The following is an 11425-nucleotide window of genomic DNA, read 5'->3' as shown; positions in this document are numbered from 1 at the left end:
AATTTGCAAAATATGTGAATTATGTGCAAAAAATACATGTAAAAAAAAATGTTTCAGTACATTTTTTTCCTTCTGAACTGTGAAACTGTTTACTAGGGTCTCCATTCTTTTAGCAGCATTGCTCTGATCTGAAGGTTAGGATTTTACCTACAATTTAGATTAAGCACCAAAAGATGACAATAGTTAAAGTAGTAAGAGAGAGATCTCAATGAGAGATCACAGAGAAGCACTTTCTAATAAAATAAATTCTTTATTAAACAGTAAAATTACTTTATACAAGTTAAAGTGAGGAAAAACATGAACTAGAAGAAACAATAAGCTACTTTATGTACCGACTGTCTTCTGTTAAAATACCTGGTACATAGTAAGTGCCCAATAAATGTTTACCAAATTCAAAGAACATTTAAGAGAAAACACTGATATGTTATTTAAAATCAACTTGTGTCCTCAGTCTAAAACTCTTGCTCTAGTATAAGGCTGCTCTTAGAATTAAAATAATGGCTTATTCTACATTTCTCTTAATTTCTAGGAGTCTACTGGTCAATGATTTTGATTGTTCTATTATTAGTTCCAGCATTAAAGGACCTGACATGCTAAAATTTTCTATTGTTATCTAGTTTCTGCATTCTAAACTCATTTTATCATAAAGCTGTACTTCTCTAATCAATGCAGTCAGTACAGCAAAACCTCCTATCTGCTCAACAAATGTTTTTCCATTATACTTCCTAGAATAACTTTCAGTGATTTTTTTTTTTTTTTGCGGTACGCGGGCCTCTCACTGTTGTGGCCTCTCCTGTTGCGGAGCATAGACTCCGGACGTGCAGGATCAGCGGCCATGGCTCACGGGTCCAGCCGCTCCGCGGCATGTGGGATCTTCCCGCACCGGGGCACGAACCCGTGTCCCCTGTATCGGCAGGCGGACTCTCAACCACTGCGCCACCAGGGAAGCCCCACTTTCAGTGATCTTAAGAGCAGTATCCATCCAGGGCCATGCTTCCTACAGAAAAATCCTACCCCAAATCTGCCACTTGTCTCCAATGTCACTATTAAATATTTGCCAACTCCTACTACTCAATCTCTTGGAGTCATCTATATTTGATTATTTTATTAACATCTTTATTTTTACTAGGGATTGCTGTCAGTCTATAATTTGGCCTTCTGTCAACCACTTTACACTCTTCTCGACTAAAACATGGACATATATTTTAACCATATGCAACAAAGCAAAAAAGTTGTACAGAACATCAATTTTTCAAACAACTTAAGCATTTCTAGTGATTAGAAAGTAGGACAGTATTTTAAAGGCTTCATACTTTTCCCTTTTCTATTCTAGATATGATCTGTAATTTTTTAATCTTTTTATTTCCTCTGTAAATAGAAACATACTATACACATATCCTTAAAAATGATTGAAAAACACATTTTTCATTCTTTGTTTTTTCAATGAGCATGATTTATGAGGAAGCAAAATAATAAAAGAATTTCCTTAATAATGAACTACAAATTCATTTGAAAGTAATATTCTTAAGTTGCTGAGAAGGCATACAATCACAAAATCGTGTAACCTGTAACAAAATTGTTCCAGATCTTAGAAATCATCTAACTGGTTCATTTTTACATGTGAGGAGATGAGGAATCGAGTTTAAATTCTTTCAAAATAAGGGAGTAACAAAAGTCAGACTGAAAATAAAGTGCAAGAAAAAATAGGCTTTTATAACTCACAGTAAACATCATACTCAATTTTAATATTACTTTACTGAAAGACTACAGGAAAGGTTCAAACTAGAAAAAGTAAAGCTGAAAGGATTTAGTGCACTCTGACACAGTTCTGAAATTATTTTCCTTCCAACTCTAGCAAAGGGCCTAATGTAGCTCTCACTTTAAGATATCTAAACCCAGAGACTGAGATTTGAATTCAACATGAGAAGTTGAGGTAAATCAACTTATTGATGTATTATTTTATCTTATATTTGATTCAGTGACTTACAGATTGTAGATGCTCAATAAATATATGCATATAAACTTGAAGAGAACCCAGATCCATAAGTCTTATTTCCCAGCATTACAGCTGGGCTGTGTACCTTCAAACTGGCTATATACAAAGGTTATAAATAGGGTTGGGGAGGAGAGGGGGAGGGAGCTGATCACAAATATAGACCCTTCAGAAGAAATGTTCATATTTTTAAAATCTTTCATTAGAATTAGCAATATGCAAACATTACCAAATAGACATCTCCTTAGAATAAAGTTTTGTAAAGATCTTAAGAACATTAATGTTTTTTTCACATTTTTATCACTTTCTCCAAAGCATGTTCATTGAACTTGTCTTGTCCAAATAAAATGAATTCTGCATTCATGTTTCACTTGACAGTACTGCAGTAGGTTTTGCCTTAATAGCTAACATCTATTGAAAAACAAAATACAAACAACTATCATAAACTGACAGACTTTCTAGAGATTATTCTTTCGTTCGTAAAATTTAGTCCTCTAGCTTAAGGACTCTGGCAAGGGCACAAAAGTTTCTAAAAATAATTTTAATTTTTAACACAGTAGAGTAGTAGTCTGGGGGAAATAAAATTATTACGGCAGGATTTGAATATGGAGCAGAAGGATCCCTGTTAGGACTCACAGATGTGCTTCAGGGAAGTCCAAGAACTCAATGAAATATGCAAAAATTGTAATACTATATGCAAACATATTTTTTCTGGAAAGAATATAGCTCTCTTTTTCAAAAGGTCAATGACTATCCCCTGCAACCCAAAAAAACAGTGAAAAGGGCATCTAAATTTGTGAAAATAGATGGTGAGAAAAACATCAAGGTATGGTTCACTCATTTTTATGACCTTTTAAGCCACAAGAGCCATTTTGTTAAAACACAATGTTTCTGATTATCTCATTTTAGTTAAACCATTATTCTTTAAATCCTTTTCTGGGGTGCTATTACAATTTCTTACTGGGACTAAGTAGCCTTCCTTTAGCATAAAAATGTTGCCTTTCTGAAAACTCAAGAATGTTTTCCTGTTTGCCATTTTCAAGTTGATTTAATAAATTAGATACGGCTTTTTTTCTATTATTTGGTATTTTAGTAAGACACATGAAATACGTTTTTTGGTATTCTGGATATTAGTAAAACATCCCAATACAACTATTACTTTTAAGTTTTTAACAAAAAAGGATATTGATGTATACTGTTGGCTATAGCAAATCAGCCTCCAGTAAATAAAGATCGGGTGTCCCCTGGTTTGACCACCCAATTACTATGAATTATGTGTGGAGTTAGTTGTATTCTTTACTACTTTACTCCACAAACTTCACAAATACCAGCTGAGTATAATGAAGTACTAGACAAAGCTATAGTCTCTACTATTCCCTAACATAAACAGAGTAGTGAGTGGTAGTAAAAGTAGCGTTCAATCTGCACTGTGCTTTTGGACCTTCTCAAAGGCCTGACCAAGCTTTAAGCTTCATGAGCAAATTTCAGTTCTTCTAGGTCTTCTTTCTCTGAACAGGAAGTATACACTTCCCTTATAATGGTTTCTAGGTATCTTAGGGCCCTCCAGTATATCCTACTCTGACCTTGGGCTTTTGAAAGTCAGTAAATTTTAATGGAAAGTTAAAATTATCCTAAATCTTAGTTTGGGGTCTAAAAGTTTGTGTATTCACGTATTAAAGTCAAACATGATATAACCCCAAAACCACCACTAATGACTAGAGCCAAAGACAAAATCTGCATGCAAAAAAGTCTTTTATACAGTATATAAGCTTCTTTTGCTCATTCATTCACCCATTCACTTAGACATTAGGTCCTACTGTGTGCCCAGCGGTGGGGATTCAAAGGAAATAAAATATAGCTCTAATTCTCATTTGGTCTATCGGAAAGATTTCACATTTTTAAGGGTGATTAAAAGAACATGCAGATTACAGCCTTCCTTGAGCATTACACATTCAAAAATTCAGTACTGAACATATCTACAGGTAATTTCTGCCCATCCTGAGCATCTTTGGTATTATTTCTTGATAATAATACTTGACATCAATAGCACAAAGAAAACAGATGGGAATAATTTCAAATTTTATCCTTTACTTTGTATATTTATCGATAACATGCTATAATGATACTTCAAACTTAAAGAAAAAGATAACAGGTTTAAATCGAAACAAAAAACTATTCTTACAGCAGAAAAAGGGATTTCCCTTCTTTATTAAGTTCTTATTTTAGGACATACCAATTTGTACTCCTCGTAAGAGGCATAGGACTAAAAAAAAATAAAGATTAATATTTTCCTCCTGCTTCCAAAATTTTATCAGTTACCCTAGATGGTCATGAGCAGAGTTAAAGTTAAAAAAATTAATATGAACAATACCTCATCACATTTCCCAGTTGAATTTTTTTCCAAATGGGATTTTTGTAAATTAAAATTACTAATTAAATTCAGATTCAGCAAGTAGCTGCTGGGTGATGAGGAATTTAAACTTGAAACCAACTGTGTAACCTGGCAACTTAACCTGGTAACTCAAATCTAGTAAAACAAATTAAGAGGTTAAAAAAATCCTAATAATTTTAATTTATGATGTGGGAGTATATCTCAATATATGGTTTTTTTTTTTTTTGGTCACCTCTTCCAAAATCATTCAAGAGAAAACACAGTAACTCATTTAAATTAGGAACTGGGCAAACCTTTAAAAAAATTTTCAATAGTATGTTTCCTTTATATGCTATTACAATAAATGCTCTATAAAACTGTTAGCCGAAACTTTAGATAAAGAAAAAAGTCTGTTTTGAGAACAGCACTTACCATTGCCCAAAATTGTTCAGAAAGTGTTGCAGATTTTAAGATATTTAGCTTGGACAACAGCAGATAACTCTGAAAAATGTTCCTCAAATATTTTGAAAGGCAAATTAGATTTTTTTCTACCAGCTAAATTACTGGACTTTTTGTATAAGAATGTCATTCAAGTTTTCTAAAATGAGTTTACTCATTTTAGAAAGTGAGCTTACTCATTTACTGAGTTTACAGTAAACATCTCTAAAATTTGTATTTTTTAAGCAATACTGTCATGAGATGCATTTGTAAAATTACCCAGATTTAGACAAAAGTAAATGAGAAAATTAAAAGGGGAAGCCTTGAACACTATTAATTTTTTCCCGCATGACAAGTACAGATATTAGCAGAATATCCACCAAGTAAAATGAAAATATTAACTGGTTTCTAAGGCACACAGTTAGTTACATCTAAAGTGGGATTTATTTGATGAATTGCATGAAGCCTTCAGAACATTTGCTGCAACTCAAGTAGAAAGAGGCAAGTGTTCACATAACATGTTAGTCTGTAGTCAAGAAAGACATTTCAACTAAAATATGTCAATCCCCAAATCTGAAATCACTTAGACATTACTGATGTAGTATTTGGAAGAATTTCTGTATAGAAGATTTTTCAGACTGAAATATAGTACTCAGTGCTTCAAGGGCTAGGTAAAATTAGTTCTGTTTTGTTCAACAGTGCCTCATTTCCACTAGATAAAGTTTGGTCTCCAGTCTCACTATCCAATGCCTGCCTTACACTGAGTCATCCTTCACTGGACCACACAAAGTGTTTACATTATAAAAGGCTTCTAGATCACTTGGTTCAAGTGTAATAGCTGGTTTCATTAATGTTCCAGGAGCAAGGGAACTCTCTCCAATAATTCTCAGGTTGATAAATTTGATTTTCCAAGTATTCTCCACAAAAGGGCAGCGGATGAGTCCAAAAATTTGTTCAAAAATGCCCAAACAAGTGTTCTCTCGGTGGACAGTCCCAGCAACTCCAACCATAACTAGACCGTGGGGAGAAGAAGCACATTTCAGTCCATGGGAATCTAGGTTGGGACTGAGAAAAAGATATTCTTCTTTCACTAGTGACAGCAGACGAAGGCTCACAATTTCTGCTCCATGGTAGTCTATCACATTTTGTTCAGATGTGTTGTAATAAAACCTAAGCTTGACATCATGCCAGAAGTGCTGTGGCCCCCATTCATCTTGAGGTGGTCCCAGAAGAGGATTCTGAGAATTAAGAAGTTCAAAGAACCAGTGACAGAATTCTTCACCTAATCGACGAAAATCAACGTTTTCAGCTTTTTTATCTTCTTTCTCCTGTTGATTAATAAAACCAACGTTAATTCTTGTATCTATTTACTATCTTGCCTGTTTCATAGCTAACTTTTAAGGTACTAATTATAGCAGAAAGGAAATGAACTACCTGTGAACTCACTGAACCCATCTTGCACAGTAAATTATTTCTCAAAAAGGGGAGGTCATTTTAGAATTTCTCAGCTTAAATTTCTGAAAATTCCTCTAAGAAATTAAGGTTCAAAGTCTCTTAAAATATCAGCATGAATTAAGAGCCAATAATAAGGATTTACATAAGCATTTTCTCTTGATTGTGGCAGTGATTTCACAGGTGTGTTATTTGTCAAAACTTTCAAACTGTATGCTGTAAATGAATACACTTCACTGTGATATATTTTATATGCAGCAAAGTTTATAATAAACACGTCTTTAAACAGACACTTCTAATATGATTGAAATTGCTTATTTTCTATGATTGCGATTATTTTATATTATTTCTTTCCAAAATGAATACTGCAAAAATACACCTGATAGGCTAGATTTTATTCAACAATGTATTCCAGAGCACAGTACCTCATCTAGGTGGTGAAAGATCTTGTATTTACCGGGCACATGCTATTACTGAATGTACTGGGCACTGTGTTTGGCACTTAAGTGCTATTTCCGTCTTTCTACACAAGCTTTATGACACAGATATTATCGTTATGCCCGTTTTATAAACAAGGCTCACAAAGGTCCTTACTTGCTCATTTACAGCTAGTATACAGCAGACCCTAATACGAAGTCATATCTATATGAATTTAAAGTCAACATTCTTTTCAGTACATTAAGGAAGGCTTAGCAGTTCCTTTCCTAATGTGAAGGCAAACCTCTCTCACTGTAAAATACCATTAATTCAATGTGGGTATGTAGTTTAAAAACTGCAAGTTACCTAAAGGTTCAATCGATATTTAAATATTCACACAATATTTAAAATGTACAGTGAAGATAAAAAGAAATACGAACAGCCAATGTCAGCTGGAGGAAATTACTAAAACAGGATTTTTTTCCTAGCTAACAAATAAAAAAAATAAAAAAAATTTAAGTTTCTTTCATGAAATGTTTGCAATTTAATACCAAAGAAAGTCTTCAAAATGAGAAAGGGCTTACAACAGCATTCTTCTAAAGTGGAAAAAAGAAATTGGAGAAAAAGAGGCTAAATTAAAATTAAATTGATCCTGTAGTCTATCCATTCTCTTTAAAAATCAATAGTCCCCATTTGATAAAGGGATACAAAACATTTTTTCTCACAAATCAATAGAATATTACATATACATTACTAAATATCAAAAACACTTTGTCTCAGGTGCTTTACTGCTCTTTCTTTAGGATGCAAAAAAAAGAAGGTAAAGCTAAAATTATAAAAAAAACCACAAAACATTAACCACATCATTCCAGATCTAGGATTATCTAAAGATTTTTACACAGAACTACAGTTCAGGATATGACTATAAGGTCTGTTTTACCTGTTCAAAGAGTCTAATGTCCTCTGTCTTAACTGGCTCTGGCGTTTCCTTCAATTTCAATTGTGACTGCTTTTTCCAGTAATCCTTTGCATGCTGAATAAGATTGTGTTTTTCAGTAGCTGGAGGTATAATAACCCCCTGTGTTGCCAAGTACTTAAATATGATTTCTCGGTGGACTTTTTTACGCCTCAAAAGTTCTTCGACACTTTGACTGTACACTAATATTGCATGAATGGCATCTAAAAGAAAATTATGAAGATTAATAGAAAATCATGAGTCACTTGTAAATTTGTCCAGGGTCAGCAGAAACTCTATCAAATAATATTTATAAACTCTTGTCATGGCATTACTGCTTTTGTATAAGACGGTTATCATTTCTAAAAACCAGGAAGTGGGGGCTTCCCTGGTGGCGCAGTGGTTGAGAATCTGCCTGCCAATGCAGGGGACACGGGTTCGAGCCCTGGTCTGGGAAGATCCCACATGCCGCGGAGCAACTGGGCACGTGAGCCATAACTACTGAGCCTGCGCGTCTGGAGCCTGTGCTCTGCAACAAGAGAGGCCGTGATAGTGAGAGGCCCACGCACCGTGATGAAGAGTGGCCCCTGCTCGCCACAACTAGAGAAGGCCCTCGCACAGAAATGAAGACCCAACACAGCCAAAAATAAATAAATTTATTAAAAAAAAAAAAAAAAGGAAGTAGGTTGTCAAGTTTTGGATTTTAAAAAAATTTCTTTAAACTATAAATTTCCCCACCTAAAATTCCTCCTTCCTTTCACTTCTCATACGAGATTGTGAATTTAAGCATTTTCTTTTAAAGAATGGTTGTATTTTAAGAAAAATTTGAATAAGAGAAGAAAAAATTTTAATAAGGTCAATGGAACTAAATTCATTTACAATCCCTAAAATATAGGTAAAATTACAATACTTTTCAATCTCCTCACTCTACAGATAACAAAAGTCAGGGATACATGAAGTATCAACAATCATATTTCTAAGAAGTGGCAGAACCAAGACTCTTAATTTTAAAGAACTTCTATTAAACAACAGACTAAAGATTATTTTTACATATGTGAGGTATACAGAATGGTAATAAAACGAACTCCTATATACACACAACACAGCTTAAGACACAGGAATTACTGGTATCTTTGAGGCCTCATTTTACCTCTCCCTATTTAATGCTATTCCCTCTCTCTCCTCGCTCACCTCACATGTAGCTACTCTCCAAAATTTTATCATTCTCTCGATTTTCTTTCCTTTTTTCTTTTCTTTTTTTTTTTTTTTTTGGCCACTCTGCCGGGCTTGCGGGATCTTAGTTCCCTGACCAGGGATCAAACCAGGGCCCCCCAGTAGTGGAAGCTCAGAGTCCTAACCACTGGACCACCAGAGAATTCCCTCGATTTTCTTTAGAGTTGTACAGCATAACTATGTATCCCTACAAAATATAGTTTGGTATTTCTTTGAATGTTCTATAAATCTAATCCATCAATATATATAGTCTTCTATAATTAACTTTTAATGTTTCTGAGATTAATCTATGTGGCTAGACACAGCTGTAGTTAATTCATTTTCAGAGCTGTACCATAGGTAATTATAGACTATACCACAAGGTATCTATCCTTTCGTTTATAGACTTTTATTATGTGTATCCAATTACAAATACTATTACTTTGGACATTTCCACACTTGTCTCCCAGCCCAGAGGGGCAAGCAGCATGAGCATCACCTGGAGCTTGTTAGAAATGTGGAATTTCTGGGCCCACTCCAAAACTACTGAATCAGAATCTGCATTTTAACAAGATCACTGAGGGACACATAGGCACATTCAAGTTTGAGAAGCTCAGGTAAGTAACCTTCCATTTAAGGAGATAATATCGAACTTGTTTTCTTTCCAAAGTACTAGTTCTAATTTACACTCCCCCAGTAGTTATCAACGACATACTTCACAAGATCAACAACACTTGACGTTTTTACATTTAGTTTTTGCCAACTTGGTACATATGAAAGGCACCATGTAGTTTTGGTTTTCATTTCATTGCTTTCTAAAGATGTTGAGTATCTTTCAATATGCTTATTATTTTTTCCTCTCTGAGAAATGACTTCAAATCATTTAACATTTTTGTACTGGGTAGTTTCGTTTGTTGTTTGCTTTTGGATCCACCATCAATTAAATTCAGCAATTTTATCTATTACAATTTTAAATTCACATTCACCAAGACTGTTAGAAGGCGATTAGCATGTAAAATATATAAATGCCAAAGAACTACATTAAGTCTAAAATTATTTTCAGTCTAAATTCTTAGAAATTTATTCACTTAGTGTTCCTGGTTCACTTTCAAATGAATGACCTTAAATGGCAGAAATGTTAAAAGCAGAGAAAGACAGTTTTAAAAGGCAGACTCTTTTGTAGATACTTAAGTCATATGCTAATACAGGAGGCGGACATTTTCTCATTTTAAACTAAAATTCAGCAAATTTAAAATATAACTAGCCAGGTAATATACAAAATCATAAATGCTTAAGCTACTCATTACATTACAACCACACTGAATATTTATAATCCATGAAATCTACTCTACCAAAATGTTTATTTGGCTCTGAAAGTAATGTAGTCCTAGTACACAGAATCATCTCTGAAAAACTTTGGATCCAAAGAGACATGGATTGATCCTATCTGCTCTTTTATCACAGTAGTTATTTTACGCAGCACACTGATAAAAAGTGTTTATGATAGATATCCTCCCCCAAGCTTGAAGAAAATGAGCAGCGGCTGACACTCCTCAGCTGATCGAAACTGAAAATGGAAAACACCCTGACTCCCTGGAAATCTTCAAAAAACAAACAAACAAAATCACTATTCACGTACTCTGCATCTTCGAAACAAGCAGCATTTGCCCACAACGTATAATGAATAAAACCTGGAAGCAGCGCCATTTTCAGCGTGCATCTGAAGCAACAGAGCAGCTATAGGGGCCGAGATTCCCGAGGGTTCCGCACAAGCGCAATCCCGGACGGGCTGGGAAGGAGGCCTACCACGGCCTCCACTCACACGCTCCCGCCAGCTGGGGGCCGGGTGAGGTCTGGGGAGGGACGGCCGCCCTTGGGGAGAAGGGTCTACCTTTACCTTGGCGGTCCTCCGGCTGCACCTGGCGGTTGGTGATGGTGTCGCATAGGGCCATGATCTCGTCGTTGTCCAACAGACCGAGCAGGCTACGACAGCCCTCCATCTCTGAGTAGCTGAGCCCCGACATCTCTACCCCCAGAAAGCGGGGAGAGGACGCCAATAACTTCGCCCCCTTAGGCCCACTGGGCCGGCGCCGTGGCAACAGGTACCGGAAATGCTCTTCCCGTTGTTCGCAGCCAAAAGGCCTCGGGTATTCCAGAGCCGTGGGCGCGTAAGTGATCGTTAATGAGGGCACTAAGGGAACGCGGTGCTCCGACCGGTGGTTCCGGGCTCTCGGGGACTGAGTGGAGTCCCACCGGTCTCACTTTAGGGAAACTCCGCATTTACACCGGGAACATCGACCTTCCACAAGGGAAAACGAAACCTAAACTCCTCAGGAGTCCCTTCTCCAAAAGAACGCCTGGGAGGCTGCGCAGGGCAGGTGCGCGGAAAGCCGGCAGCGGCCCCAGCGCAAGACAAGCTCCCGTGATGCCGCGGGGCCGGCCAATGGGGGCGTCTCCTCCCCACCTTTGGGCCGGGACCCCGGGAGCGCTCGAAAGTTCTCTGCGGCCACTTCTGCGTTGGGAGCATCTGTAGTTTGATATTCTTAAATTACGTAGTTCTGTGTTAAAACAATTTGGTTTTGTTTAA

At 36.2% G+C, this 11425-nt stretch overlaps 1 protein-coding gene across 1 annotated transcript; it reads right to left on the bottom strand.

Moving 5' to 3' along the window:
• Positions 1-293: 293 nt before the first annotated feature.
• C4H3orf38 (chromosome 4 C3orf38 homolog) lies at positions 294-11095 on the bottom strand. Its single transcript, XM_060010121.2, has 3 exons — positions 10736-11095; positions 7612-7850; positions 294-6130 (listed from the first exon to the last, which is right to left on the bottom strand). Exons 1-3 carry the CDS (start codon positions 10860-10862, stop codon positions 5558-5560), a joined length of 939 nt encoding a protein of 312 aa, XP_059866104.2. The 5' UTR covers positions 10863-11095; the 3' UTR covers positions 294-5557.
• Positions 11096-11425: the final 330 nt, after the last annotated feature.

Source organism: Delphinus delphis, chromosome 4 (assembly GCF_949987515.2).
Source record: "Delphinus delphis chromosome 4, mDelDel1.2, whole genome shotgun sequence".
NCBI lineage: Eukaryota > Metazoa > Chordata > Mammalia > Artiodactyla > Delphinidae > Delphinus > Delphinus delphis.
Note: the sequence above shows the minus strand (reverse complement) of the source record. Positions and strands in the feature narration are given on the sequence as shown.